The sequence below is a fragment of the Periplaneta americana genome, chromosome 8 (assembly GCF_040183065.1).
Source record: "Periplaneta americana isolate PAMFEO1 chromosome 8, P.americana_PAMFEO1_priV1, whole genome shotgun sequence".
Classification (NCBI taxonomy): domain Eukaryota; kingdom Metazoa; phylum Arthropoda; class Insecta; order Blattodea; family Blattidae; genus Periplaneta; species Periplaneta americana.
The window spans coordinates 4,529,060-4,544,600 of NC_091124.1; the positions used below are offsets into that span (position 1 = coordinate 4,529,060).

General features: G+C 39.3%; 1 protein-coding gene and 1 non-coding gene across 2 annotated transcripts in view; both read left to right on the top strand.

Annotated features, from left to right (window-relative positions):
- The window catches only part of LOC138704420 (poly [ADP-ribose] polymerase tankyrase-1-like), a 30,670-nt gene extending 19,393 nt beyond the window's left edge, over positions 1–11,277 (top strand). Inside the window, exon 4 of the mRNA XM_069832277.1 lies at positions 7,357–11,277. Within this exon, the coding sequence (XP_069688378.1) occupies positions 7,357–7,887 (531 nt within the window). The 3' untranslated portion in view covers positions 7,888–11,277. The remainder of the gene's footprint in view (positions 1–7,356) is intronic.
- A 4,109-nt stretch (positions 11,278–15,386) lies between these two features.
- TRNAC-GCA (transfer RNA cysteine (anticodon GCA)) lies at positions 15,387–15,462 on the top strand. Its single transcript has one exon. It is a non-coding gene; the product is annotated as a tRNA-Cys (tRNA).
- Positions 15,463–15,541: the final 79 nt, after the last annotated feature.

A 15,541-nucleotide genomic window follows, 5' to 3' on the forward strand; every position in this document is an offset into this window, starting at 1 on the left:
TGCCGGCTGCCTAATATCCAGGCGGACAGACGGCAATTTGGCACTGCATAGTGCCCAAATTACGTTCCGGGGATTCTATGCTTCCTTACTTAAAAATGATCGTGTAAATACAATCATCCTTAAAAAAATCTGTATTTATTTCTGAAACATTCTGTACAGTATTCTAAAAATAACACACAAACTAAAAACAAGTAACACCCTGTAGTGGCTGAGTGGTCAGACCCCCGGCCTGTCGCGCAGGCGGCCCGAGTTCGAGTCCCAGTCAGCTCTGGAATTTTTAATTGAAAAATCCAGTGACATTTCTGGCGTACAAGGTCGTAGGTGGGGATGTTCTCCCATTTTTCCCATATCAGGCATATCTACATCATTCAGTCAACATTTCTCCATTTCCTCATCATTCCCCGATCACGTCCAGCGCTGTGGAGTAATGGTTAGCACGTCTGGCCATGAAACGAGCGAGCCCGGGTTCGAATCCTGGTTGGGGTTTTTTTTTTCGAGCTTTTCTCTCAGAATTGATGGGTAACTTTCGGCGTTGGACCTCGGACTCATTTCGCCATCATTAATTCACATATCATCATCATCCGGGTTAACTTTACTGTGCGGCGTGCTGTACTTGTACAAGAGCACAGCCGTTCGGCTACCCAATCATTCACAGAATGGGAGTGGTAAGCACAATAAGCCTCAGGCTGCAGTGTAAGGCTTCGGGTCCCTCCTCCGAACAAGAGAAAAAAAATTCTCCGATCATGCACGCAGGGGGCTGGTCTAGAGACGAGTGGGGTTGCCTGCTCGAAACCCGAGTACGCAGCGAATCTTAGGCCCGATTGTATAAACCATTTAATCTTAGATCAGAGGTTAAATTGATCCTTGTTTCAGCTGAACTTGGAATTTTGTGTTGTATAAAGTCTAATCCGAGATTAATTTGTCTCAAACTAAAGTCAACTTTGACTGAAGAAATTTCTCCGATTAAGTTAGATGATCCAAGTTCAGTTATTTCTTTTCTGTTTGAAATATACGAGTGACAGATTGTGCAAATAAAATATCCATTATTATTAATATTAATAGATATGTTAGGTACATTTATATATATTTCTTTCAATTTCTTGCCTTAATACACAAACATTCTTATATTTTATAAGGCTCTATCGTGTTCAGCAGTATCAAATAACATAACCTATAATTATATTATGTTTATAACAACCATTAATTATTAATGGATATGATAGGTACATTCATAAATGTTCAATTAACTGTATTACTAAACGAAAATTGTCGTTTTATAAAGCTTTATTATGTTTAGCAGTATCAAACACCATAACATGATAACAACTCGGAGAACAGTCAACCTTCTTCTTATTGTCCGCCATTATTTACATTGCAAAAAAAAAACAGTGTCTCCAACAGAGTGTACGGAAAGTCGCCAAAAGGTAGTTGTAAAGTCGCTAGATTTCTCATTATCAACAAAGAAAGATCAAATTTTGTCACTATGGGGTGCTAAAAAGGTCACTAAATCCCTATTTAAGCAATATAAAAGTTAAAAGAAATTGTTGTTGAAAAAGAGTTAAAATCGCTAGATTGGCAACACTGAACAAACCTGTATAACATGGTCCGCGCATCACGTATTTCACCTGTTTATGCGATGTTGCCGAATCCTTTTCACGTGAACTTAGATTGCATTTGAACCAAGGTAATTTGATCGCAGAAAAGTTTTATACAATAGAAGAAGTGTCTGAACTCGGTTTACTTTTCGATCTTCGATCAAAGTTGATCTTTAGTCAGGGAGTTTTATACAATTGGGCCTTAGTGTAGCGAGCTGGAGTGGGTTTGGGAATGCGTCTAGCTTGAGGGTTAGTGCAATAGATCGTAACAGGTCGCAGTGCTGGGTCATAGTGCCCCCCTCCCATAAATTTCATCTCATTCCAAAAACGAATAAATACTCGAGATTAATAAGTTGTAGCATTCAGAATCTAACACAGCATTCAACGTCCTACTGAGTCAACCTCCCCACATTCTTCAAAACTCCACGCCAACGCTACTCCTAGCACGAAATTTAATGTCAACAAAGCTAATACCGTACCTGCCCTACTTACAAATGCTGAGAACGCCATGAAATCGAACAGCACGTAGCCTACTATTAATAATCTTTACAGATAATTTTATTGCCTTGAGTTAAGCTATCCTACCATGCCCTTTCAGCTGGTCCCTGACGTCACTCGTCCTGCATATAAATTCCCCATGCAAGAAAGGCTCAAGACTAACAGATGAATAGCCATGCTGTTCCTCAGGCTCAGTTAGCCTCCAAACTGATTTCAGTGGGATTTAAAATGTCTATTAGGGAAAACACGGCAATTTTACTGGAAGCAAGTAAGGAGATAGGTTTGGAAGTAAAACCCGAAAAGACAAAGTATATGATTATGTCTCGTGACGAGAATATTGTACGAAATGGAAATATAAAAATTGGAGATTTATCCTTCGAAGAGGTGGAAAAATTCAAATATCTTGGAGCAACAGTAACAAATATAAATGATACTCGAGAGGAAATTAAACACAGAATAAATATGGGAAATGCCTGTTATTATTCGGTTGAGAAGCTTTTATCATCCAGTCTGCTGTCAAAAAATCTGAAAGTTAGAATTTATAAACCAGTTATATTACCGGTTGTTCTGTATGGTTGTGAAACTTGGACTCTCACTTTGAGAGAGGAACATAGGTTAAGGGTGTTTGAGAATAAGGTGCTTAGGAAAATATTTGGGGCTAAGAGGGATGAAGTTACAGGAGAATGGAGAAAGTTACACAACACAGAACTGCACGCATTGTATTCTTCACCTGACATAATTAGGAACATTAAATCCAGACGCTTGAGATGGGCAGGGCATGTAGCACGTATGGGCGAATCCAGAAATGCATATAGAGTGTTAGTTGGGAGGTCGGAGGGAAGAAGATCTTTAGGGAGGCCGAGACGTAGATGGGAAGATAATATTAAAATGGATTTGAGGGAGGTGGGATGTGATGATAGAGAATGGATTGATCTTGCTCAGGATAGGGACTGATGGCGGGCTTATGTGAGGGCGGCAATGAACCTGCGGGTTTCTTAAAGGCCAGTAAGTGAGTAAGGTGGTATAAATACGTGGCGGTCAGCAGATAATCACAAGCAAGACTACGACCAAATATTCATTTTCTGTCTGTAAAATGTAAGGCATATTAATAAGTTTCGATTACGCGGTGAATTGTCATTATCCTGCAAGCCTATGTTTATTTATTTTACATATATTTATCCAAAGCCACTAATTTGAATGCAGGTTACAGCAAAGAAATCTATAAAATGACAGTTGTGAAATGAACTCAATTTCTTCAGTTCCTTATTTAATACTATCTCATCCATTACAAATATCATATGTAGTAAAGCAGAGTTGCCAGATTGTCTCATCAGGAATCCAGAACCACAGTGATGACATTAAACATTCAATTATATGCTGCTAAATCACTGGGACGTTCCACAAATCTTCCCCATTTTCCTAAAACAAATCTGACAATCCTACTGTACGAATAGAAAATATCCACAATCCTGATCACAGACGAAACATTTCAAACCAATATATTTGACCTCAGCTTAACTATCCATTTGAATGTGCACCGTTACAGGATCTTAAATTAAAATTTCTTAATGATATTGATAAACTTATCCATAGTTCTGTCAAGGAAATCATTGGCTTACCGACAGATGTAAGGATGCAATGCTGTATGCACCTCGAAATTTGAGAGGACTTGGAATTTTTAAAGCACAGTGGGAAGCTTTTCTCCAACATCTTAATGTCTGCAGATTATTAGTTAAAGAAGACAACCCTTATACAGTGAAACCTGCCTTTGCGGTCACTTCATTTAAACGGCCACCTGGCCAAAAGGCCAATTTTCTCTGGAACCATTTGGATTTTCCATAAGATCAATACAAATTCTCTCTTTATTTAGCAGCCACCTCATGCTTCGGCCAGCGGCCGGGATCTCTTTGGATTGGAACCTGACTATAACAGTCAGCAGATAATCACAAGCAAGAGATCACATCCAATCCCTTCTTCGTAAGGCCAACGGGCTGATAGTTAGACACTATCCCATTCTGGCGGCCTTAACTCCTGACAACCTGAGGGTAGGACTTACCAAGTATAAGGCCCTCATTCGCTCTGTCATTACCTATGCCGCACCCGCATGGGGGTTCGCGGCAGTGTCCCATCTCCGTAAACTCCAAGTTATCCAAAACCAGGTGATTCGACTCATTACCCATCTCCCCCGAGTCGCCTCGAGAAGGAAGTTCCATGATGAACTAGAGTTGCCAACCATAGACGAGTTCATTGCTCGACTGGCTAGGAACCTGCATGCGGAAGCTCGTGCTAACCCCAACCCGCTCATATCTGGCCTCGGCCAGTATGATCCTAGGTTACGGCGTAGACACCAGACAGGACCATTAGCTATACTATTGAGACAGGAGGACAGGGAGGCTGGCGTTACTCCCAGGTTTTGGTAGCCACGACTCAACTCCATGAGACTCTTTGGATAGTGCAACCACTTTAAAATGACCTTGTCTTAACTGGGCTAAACAAAATCCCTCCCTAACAATATCTACTTTTGTCCAACAAAAATGTTTTTCACGGATACTGTCTGACCTATTTTTTCGACGGTTAGAGGACAGAGAGCAATATCACGAGGACAATAGCTAAGTGTACAACAGTGCACCCTCCATATCTTGGGGTTAGTTGGTTAGTTTTATGACTCTTTTGTCACTTTCCACTCCGGCCCTGCAGAGCTATAAATTCTTACTCGTTTTTAAAGGATTGAAACACGGACGTTTTCTATCGAAAATGTCGCAGTATGTTTTAGGTCAGTAGTTAACCATTCGAATTTTTTTTATTTTTTTTTCTCCTCTTTCCATCTTTTTCTATTTGGACCAGCTTTTAGGAATTCTTCTTCTTTTCATTCAGTTGATTCAGAGGAACTGTGACGTTAGTTTGAGTCTAACAATAAAACTAGAGTGGTGTTAAGTTTAGAGGTGAGACGAAATATGATTGAAGAAAGTGAGAAGGGAACATCTGCGAGAAAAATTGCAGAGATATTCAAATGTGGAAGGACACAAATACACGGTATAATTAAGATGAAATATTAAAACAATGGGAGGAAAATATGCATGGTGGCCAAAAAAGGAGAGAGAATCTGTGTTTAGTAATGTGAATGATTTCGTTTACGAATGGTTCAAGTGTGCGAGGGCGAAGAAATTGAGTTTTGGAAAGGCTAGTTGCAAGAATGGAAGAGGTTGACATTAATATGCACGATTCTTGTACGCGCACAGTACTAAAAAGTCAATGAAATCCAGTATTTTCATGCTGATTCATAAAAAACCGCAACCTTAATGAAGCGGCCACCTGATAAAACGGCCATTTTACAAGGTAACTTCAGCTGGCCGCTTTAGACAGGTTTCACTGTATTAATCAAACTAGGAACCTTCAAGCCGAAATTACTGACAGTCTTCGCCACTTACCAATTAATGTCAACGATACTGGAACCATTAATCCACGTAACATCGCAAACAACTTCGTGTCACTTCTTATAATAAGTGGAACGGATTACCTGGGAAAGGTAAAGGAATTACATTCTACTCTCACTGGAAAAAAAAAATACCTGGATTAGCAATAAGAAAGGTCTATCTTGTGGCCAATGGACTGAGGCCATTAAAATGAGCACCAATGTCATCGCAGTTAGATCTCTCCCCGGTAGAAGCCTTAGAATACCCATTGCAGGAGATGCAATGACCATGAAACGTTACCCCACGTGCTAGGTTTCTGCCCTCACAGCGAATTGACAGACATAACACAGTCCGCTCAATAATTGCTAACAGATTAAGAGAACAGGGTGAATACGAAGTATGTGAGGAAGTTCAATGGAAGGATCTACACGGCGTGCTGACATCATAATAATTGACCGAGATAAAAAAAACTGGTCTCATTCTTGACCCCACTGTAAGGTTCGAAATTAATGAAGATCAACCAAAGCAGTACATGAAGAGAAACACGCTATTCACCTTCCATGCTGTGATGATCTCAGTCATAAATATAATATTGGAGATTGGAATGTCACTGGGCTTTTGTTTGGTGCACGAGGAACAATTCCCAAAATTACATTGGAGATCCTCAGAAAATTAAAGGTTCCCGATAAGACTCTTCAGACAATTGCGTCAACCATTTTAAAATCTTCATTGAACATCATCAATCACTATCTCTATTATCTTTATAATATTAACGGTCTTACTAATAAAAACTCTATATACAGACGTTTAACTGTCTTATACTTATACAATGAGTAGCTCGTTTATACGTCGTGTGTAAATTCCTTACTAATAATCACTACATACGTCGTGTATAACAGTACAACTGTTACACAGCTACGTCATAGTTTCGTCATTACTTCGTTACAAAAGATAATAGAATATCTGAGGTTCTCTACTGCACCCGGTAGAGCACTCTAGTGTGCCGTGTTAAGTATCGATAGTACAACTGGCTCTAATCTATTACCATACTATATTTTGGTCAAAGAGTACAAGCTACAGTAATATTATTATAATTATTCTGTGTTCTTTAGTTTGTTCTTCTTTGGTTACTAGGCAACCACCATCATAAAATGACAGTCGATACGAACAGCTGTTAGAGGGGCGGCCATTTTTTCTCTATATACAACGCTTAAACAAGGGGTTTCGTGTATATAACTACCGAAAAGCAATTCCCATTGTATAGTTACAGACTATTTATACGTCCATCGCTTCTGCATGGTTTATTAGTAAAGTTTTCTGTCTCAACTCTGCATAAGACTAGTATAAAAACTACACACGGTTTATTAGTAAGACTGTAAATGTATATTATTCATTTTCAATAAATTTTTATCCTTTTGATAGCTACCAAATCTTGTCGCAGAATATTCTTTTTTAAAATTTCATTATGTATTTTCTAACATTAATTTACATTTTCTTTTTTATTCATTTGAATTGATTAGGATGCAGGTATTTTAAATCCAAGATTTGGACGGCTATCATTTCGATGATATTCTATCAGCTTTATTCAATTGAGCTTCATTTATTTATGTTTGTTTAGCATATAGGCAGTGCACAGATGTACAACGAATCACATATCAATTGCTGCTAATAGTCAATATTAGAAACACTTTGGGCACAAGGAAATGTTTAAATTATAAAAATTAAAAATGCTGGTATTGCCGCTGTTCAGGTAACAGCTCTGTTGATGTAACAGAAGTAGAGCTAAGTAGACTAATGTCTGTCTCTATTTCTGTTCGTTCCTAACATCTTGCTTGTGACTTGTTCTCCAGGCACCCCCTCGGACTCTGTCCCCTCGTCAATACCCTGCAAGTCCACTGCAGAGGGCCCTTCTCTCTGCAATCAAATCCAAAGACCTGGCAGGAGTGAAGTCCCTGATACAGGGACGCGTAAGTGTCAACTTCAGGGACGACACCAAGCACCAACTGACTCCTCTGATCACGGCCGCGTTGTACGGCAATGCGGAGGCAGTGAGGCAGCTGCTGCGCGCCGGTGCCAATGTGGACGATGCTTCGTCAAGCGGCAGCACGGCCCTGCACCACGCGGCACTGGGCGGGTACCTGGAAGTCTGCCGCCTGCTGCTGGCCAGGGGAGCGAGCCCCGACGTCTCCAACTCACAACACAACACACCCCTGCACTTGGCAGCCGCACGTGGCCACCTGGCAATCGTCAAGCTGCTGGTGCAGAACGGTGCAGATGTGCAGCTGAGGAACAGTGCCGGCGACACGGCCCAAGATGTGGCCCGCAAAGCTTACAATTCGGATATATCGCAGTGGCTGGGGAACCACATATCACCAGCATGAACTTTCTCCTCAGCCTGCTGTTCTGAGCGGGCCAACACGGAACTGAATTAAGAAACAGTTGCCTTTCTAACAAGAATGTTCAAAACCGTATAATTTTCTGTTATTGAGAAATAAATTAATGTTGTCATAAAAAAATAGTTTGTTAGTTAAGGCAGTCATACACAATTCCATTCTAATTTCACAACTTTTATTGCATTTAATAGGACACTTCTTATAGTTTTCACATATATCTTGTTTATGGGTGTGTTATTAATATTTCATAACTTAATTATTCACTACTTGAGGGCGATTTCTTGTTGTGTTGCCTGCCCATGAATTTAAAGGAGTGGGCCCAGGTTAAGGGGAGACTCCACTGAAAGATCATGAAAATTTTCCAAAAAATTTGTATTGCCTATTTCACTTCTTTAGAATGTATATTTTCATACCCCAGATGGATTTAGTTCAATTCTGATTACAAATATATTTAAGAAAGTTTATAAATTAAGGCTGTGAGGGACGTGGCATTTAAAGAGCTGTCAAAATTATTTTTTCATCAAAGAATTCTTTTTTACAAATTTCTGATTACAAATCTAGTAACTTTTTGTTCTAAAGTTGGCTTCCTGAAGTTACTAGATGAATGTAGCAGAGAAGAATTTGTAATAGATATGTGTTACATAAATATTCATTTTACTTTCAAATCCATTTTTCCTTAAGTTTATTTATGCTCGACCATGCCGAAATGTAGTAATTATACACCTGGTAGCAGTCCTTTAATGCATGTCATTAAAGTACACCTATTCATTAAAGTTCAGGTTTTTGATTATTCTCGGATATGCAATCAAAAGACAAATATCGAAACGTCACGGAGGCTGGAAATCCAATACTGTCGCAGAAGGTTATGTTCTGTTACTACAATAATTAGCGTTAATTGTAAATAATATTAAAATAAATTCAATTTGTCATCTCGTTTTTCAATGTCGAATTCAATTTCAAGGTTTTATCAAGACTAATGTTTACCTTACTCTCTACATTATATCAAGGTCGTCGACATTCGTTTCCTGGAAAAAATCAATACTTTCGCGTCTGCGCACATCTCACAATTTACGACGTAGGCTTTTGCACTCACTCACATAACAATAACATGAATAGGCTTGCACTCATTTCATAAACATCCTCGCGTCTTAATTTAATATTTTTAATGAATTATAGAAAAAATAACATATATAATTTTTTTTTTTTTTTTTAATTTTGAAAGTGAATAAATGAGATATTTCATATCATGTTACTGCTTAGTCAACTGTTCGAAGACAGGTCTGAATCTCACAAGTGATACCAACAAGGCACACTTATTGAGGCAACTATAGTAGGGAGCAAAGATATTGGCGGGTCGTACTTAGCGCATTTTTGCATGTACCACCCCCTCTCTTCTGACCTGTCCATTGGGATGACTGACTGGCAGTGTGTCGATGCTTTCGGGTGTAGTTGCTTGCAAGCCAATCGTTGTGTATTGAGAGAGTAGTCATCGTAGCTGTTGTCTGTACATATTCAAACAGTAATTTTCAATACTAACAGTGGAATTGCTTCTGTGCCTAGTTGAGCGACATGTCTAGAAAGGGAGCGGATACGCGGAGCCAAGTGAAAGGAATTATTTATAGTGTTTACGAATACTTAAAAAAAACTTCAATTAATACAACAAATTAAAATTTTCGTAATATGATTGAAATTCTGGTTATTAAGAGAATGAGGAAAACAGGAATTAGGTCACTATAAGTTTAAGTGAAATATTTTAAGATCTGATAGTATATTGGCATTATACTCATTGCAGTGAAGTAAATCGTTAAAAACCATTGTGTTATTATTATTATTATTATTATTAAATTTTCACTGATATATTTCATTTAATATAGTATTACTAGCCATTGTTAAGTCAATTATATAAAATACGAGTAATACCTGGGTATCAACAAAATACTATTTACAAATTATTTACATCGTCAACACCAGTGATTTTACTCACGGGACTGGCTTCATCTTTTCTTGCAACCCTTGTTTTGTTCAAAAGGTCTCTGGTCACTGCTGTCAGTTGGTCACCTGCTGTGATTCTTCCTTCCGGAAGGTCCCTGTTGACTTTCTTTGTCGCATTCCCAGGACCGCTGCCATCATTTTTGGCCTCATTTCTGAACAGCTGGAGCCATTCATCACGACTTCTCCTCTTTGTGAAGCGGATGACAATAGGACGCGTCTTTCCTGGCCTGGATGGTATACGATGTGCTATGCTTACATCATGTTGCACCAATTCACTACCGCCTATGACTTCCGATATTTGGTCAATGACTTCATAAGTTGATTGTTCATCGATCCTCGGAACTCCAAATAGCATTATATTGTCTCTGCGTGTGTACTGCTGCAGATCACTCACTTCCTGTTTGAGATCGTCATTTTCGTGCACTAGCCTCTTCATCTCCTCCTGCGTGGAGTTGAGTTCATGTCTTGTGTGCGCCAATTCCTCTCTAAGACTGTCGAACTTGCAAGATATGAATTCAACTGATTTTCTTAGTTCATTCAGCTCAAAATACGAATGCTATTCGATATCAGTATAGTAGTTATAAAATCATGTCGCATATTGTATGCCAGTAGTTTGTATTATAACAAATGAAGTGTTCACAGAATGAAATAATTATAATGCTGCGCACAGAAATTACACTAAATACTGACACACAGACAGTGTTTATATACAAACACTATTTCGATGTTACAGACTTTAGGTTACGTAGCGAGGAGTGAAAGATGTTTCGGAAGCGACCCTTCGAAGAACGTTTACAGCTAAAGTAGGGGTGGAACGTGGGTTGGGTTAGTATGAAGGGGTATACCTCCATCTGCCAATATTCCTGCTCCCTACTATAGGTCAGGAGATAATGGGGTAAGGGGGCCAGTTCCTCTCCTCCTAAAATGAATGCATACAAATGTTTCTCTATATCTTCTGAATGTAACCAAAAGTAATCTTAAAAATTGAGATCTACTAAAGACTTGGGTTTGAAAATATTTCTGGAGAAAAAAAAATCAAAAGTAAAAAAAACATTTGGAAGTTCAAAATTTGGATTTTGTTAGTCCTTTACATAGTAAACATGCTCTCAAAGTTTGGTTGAAAAAAAAATGATTAGGAAAAAAAGTTGTAATTTTTAGTGGAGTGCACAATGCCAGAACTGAGTCTATGAAGAGTACTAGAGTGACACATGCCGATCCAAAAACTTTATCGGGATTCGAGCAAAGGCAATATCATTCTTTACAGTTTTATGTGTTTTCTCATAAGTGTTATTTGTGTGATCAACTAAGCTGATTTACGAAGTGTATTTTATGATTGCTGTCTAGCAATCGTCTTACATTGAATATATTTTATATTGTACCAGGTGAGTCACCTGCCCCCTTATTTATGCGAAGTTCTGCAATCCCGCATTCAGTCAATTCCGTTAGCACAGTAGTGTGTCTGTTGTACGCGATCAGCTGATTAAGGCGTGCAGCTAGTAATGGTTTGTGGGTTCGAGTCTTATACTATGTATGTTATTTAATATTCATGTTAATATGAGAACTCACTGTGGGCTAAAGCAAGGAGATGCACTATCACCTTTACTTTTTAACTTTGCTCTAGAGTATGCCATTAGGAAAGTTCAGGATAACAGAGAGGGTTTGGAATTGAACGGGTTACATCAGCTGCTTGTCTATGCGGATGACGTGAATATGCTAGGAGAAAATCCACAAACGATTAGGGAAAACACTGGAAGCAAGTAAAGAGATAGGGTTGGAAGTAAATCCTGAAAAGATAAAGTATATGATTATGTCTCGTGACCAGAATATTGTACGAAATGGAAATATAAAAATTGGAGATTTATTCTTTGAAGAGGTGGAAAAATTCAAATATCTGGGAGCAACAGTAACAAATATAAATGATACTCGAGAAGAAATTAAACACAGAATAAATATGGGAAATGCCTGTTATTATTCGGTTGAGAAGCTTTTATCATCCAGTCTGCTGTCAAAAAATCTGAAAGTTAGAATTTATAAAACAGTTATATTACCGGTTGTTCTGTATGGTTGTGAAATTTGGACTCTCGCTTTGAGAGAGGAACATAGGTTAAGGGTGTTTGAGAATAAGGTGCTTAGGAAAATATTTGGAGCTAAGAGGGATGAAATTACAGGAGAATGGAGAAAGTTACACAACATAGAACTGCACACATTGTATTCTTCACCTGACATAATTAGGAACATTAAATCCAGACTTTTGAGATAGGCAGGACATGTAGCACGTATGGGCGAATCCAGAAATGCATATAGAGTGTTAGTTGGGAGGCCGGAGGGAAAAAGACCTATGGGAATGCCGAGACATAGATGGGAGGATAACATTAAAATGGATTTGAGGGAGGTGGGATATGATAGTAGAGATTGGATGAATCTTGCTCAGGATAGGGACCAATGGCGGGCTTATGTGAGGGCGGCAATGAACCTCCAGGTTCCTTAAAAGCCAATGAGTAAGTTAATATGAGAACCCCACAATATTCCACAAATTTCCTCCTCACTGATTCTACACCAACGGTGTAGTAACTGTACTGCAAGACGAGGCAATCAGTTCGAGCATGCATTATAAAATGGTAATTCCTATCACACGCCATGAAGGCACTTGGGGGGGGGGGGGGGGGGCATGGAGGTAGAGTCCCATGCTTTCCATGATCTCAGCACTAGAATGAGGTGATGTGGTCAGCACCACGTTCTGATCATCTTTTACCCCCAGAAAGACCCAGTACTTAATTTTATAGGAGGCTGAGTGAACCTCGGGGCCATTCTGGAAGTTTGGCAACGAGAAAATCCCGTCACCACCCTAGATGAAACCCCGGACTTCCCAGTCCGTAGCCAGCTGCTCTACCAACTGAACTACCTGTGGTTTTAATACTATACTGGTAAGGTTTATCTTGCCTCAGTAGCAATAAAACCAAGTCCCTTCAAATGAGGGTGGAGATTATAGGAGGGTTGTAAATTTTCAGGATTCCTTTCAAAACCTTGTTACTGTACAGGCTGCCGGAACTCAGTTTCTTGAAAGACAAGCTCAGTGACGGAACTACACAGTACGAAGAGAGATATTTTGTAATTTTATTTTGCGCTACAGAATGTATCAACTAGTCCCTTCCGCCACTGGATGGGTGGACGGCATCGCTCCACTCCCCCATCACCATAACAACACAGACGAAGTCGAAGAGAGATATTTTGTAATTTTATTTTGCGCTACTGAATGTATCAACTAGTCCCTTCCACCACTGAATGGATGGACGGCATCGCTCCACTCCCCCATCACCATAACAACACAGATGAAGTCGAAGAGAGATATTTTGTAATTTTATTTTGCGCTACAGAATGTATCAACTAGTCCCTTCCACCACTGGATGGATGGATGGACGGCATCGCTCCACTCCCCCATCTCCATAACAACACAGATGAAGTCGAAGAGAGATATTTTGTAATTTTATTTTGCGCTACAGAATGTATCAATTAGTCCCTTCCACCACTGGATGGATGGACGGCATCGCTCCACTCCCCCATTACCATAACACAGACGAAGTCGAAGAGAGATATTTTGTAGATTAATTTTGCGCTACAGAATGTATCAACTAGTCCCTTCTGCCACTGGATGGATGGACGGCATCGCTCCACTCCCCCATCACCAAAACACAGATGAAGTCGAAGAGAGATATTTTGTAGATTTATTTTGCGCTACAGAATGTATCAACTAGTCCCTTCCGCCACTGGATGGATGGACGGCATCGCTCCACTCCCCCATCACCATAACAACACAGAGAAAGTCGAGGAGAGATATTTTGTAATTTTATTTTGCGCTACAGAATGTATCAACTAGTCCCTTCTGCCAATGGATAGATGGACGACATCGCTCCACTCTCCCATCACCATAACAACAGAGACGAAGTAAGACATCTCCTTTCTCTCTCTTTCCACAGTGAGATAAGATACATCACACGGCCTTTAACGCCTTAAATACTTATAAATAAATAAACACAATACGCTATTAAAATTGTCAGCATCACCTACTGTCCGACCAAATGGTTATGTCGCAGGGTTGGTGAAATGGAGGGTGGGGGGGGGGGAAGTCACGTGGCAGGGTCCTTTTCTTTAAATTATTTTAAACAGTTGTATAATATTCGCGGACTTGCAATTCCGAGCAGCAAATATTTTCAGGCAAGAGCTTAACACTCCAGCAACTAGCCTTTACAGAACGGCTGGGGGAAATCAAGGTCGACATAATGACTCGGTCAAACAGTGACCTATCATACATGTTTACTTCATTGGCATTTGAAACAAAGAAGTGTCCAAACCAGCAGGTGCTGCTAGCTTTCTTTGGTAACGATATAAAATGCAGAGTTAGCTATTCTGATCACATATTCATTTTTGTATGAGGTCTCGCCCACCTCATTGACGAAAAATAACGATACGGGACTCATCCAAGGCCCCGTAATCGGAATGAGCACTTTATGGCCACACACTCATGGACAGGAGAACGCGAATTCGATTATGCGCACTGTTCAAAACATACAGAGGTGAGCCTGCCTGGAGAGAAATAAAAAATAGGTTGCATCCGCCAAATTACTCTTCAAGGAACGACCACTCATATAAATTGAGGGAAAGAAGGCAGAAGACGACACTAGAAAGTTTTCTTTTCTCAATCGTACTATCAGGGACTGGAATGCTTTACCTGCAGACTTACTAAAGGCTCTACCAACAACCAAAAATGTATTTAAAAATAGGCTTAAGGACTTTACTAATAGACGGTAATTATACACAGTATTTAAAGGGTGTAAATGATATTTTGTTATTGAAGTGTTGTATCAGTGAAGAATTATGTTGTGTCAGTGAAGTGTGCTGTGTCAATGAAACGTGTTCCTGTCAGTGAAGCTTTATAGTTTATAGTGGCAGTGCAAAGTATTTCAACAGTGAAATGTTTTTGAAGTGTTAGTGAAATCAGGATAGAATCAGTGAAATGTGTCGTAGTTCCAGTGCAGTGAGTGAGTTGACAGCGAAATGAGTGTAATGTTGAAAGGTACTTGTGCAGATATGAACATATCATATTCGTGGGTTTTAGTTCGATCTTAGGTTTAAGATACAAATTAGATTTATTTTAAATGTTATTTTAAGTGATCGTTTCATTTAATTTAGGATATTCCCTGTTGTTGTTGTTGTTATTGTTATTATTATTATAAATTATTGTTAACATTAATTATTTGTATTATTATTAATTGTATTTTTAATTAATAAGTTTATTATTGTCATTATTGAGTGTAATTAGTTACCACTGTCACTGGGTATATACCCATTGCAGTGTGAATAAATACATACAAACATACATACATACAAAGTCATTTAAAATATGCACTCCTGCATATATGATTTGTATCGTCTCAAATGCAGGTAGTAAGGCCATAAAAGCATTACGAGAGGGGTTCGGCCCGCGCCGTGGATCGTGTCCCGGCATAGCTCAGTTGGAAAGAGCGCTCAGCGCGCAGAGCTGAGAGGTCCTGGGTTCGATTCCCAGTGCCGGTACGAATTTTTCTCGTATTAAATAGTAATAATAGCTATTCTGAATTAAAGAATTATCCACCCTGGACCTGGAGATGTAGAA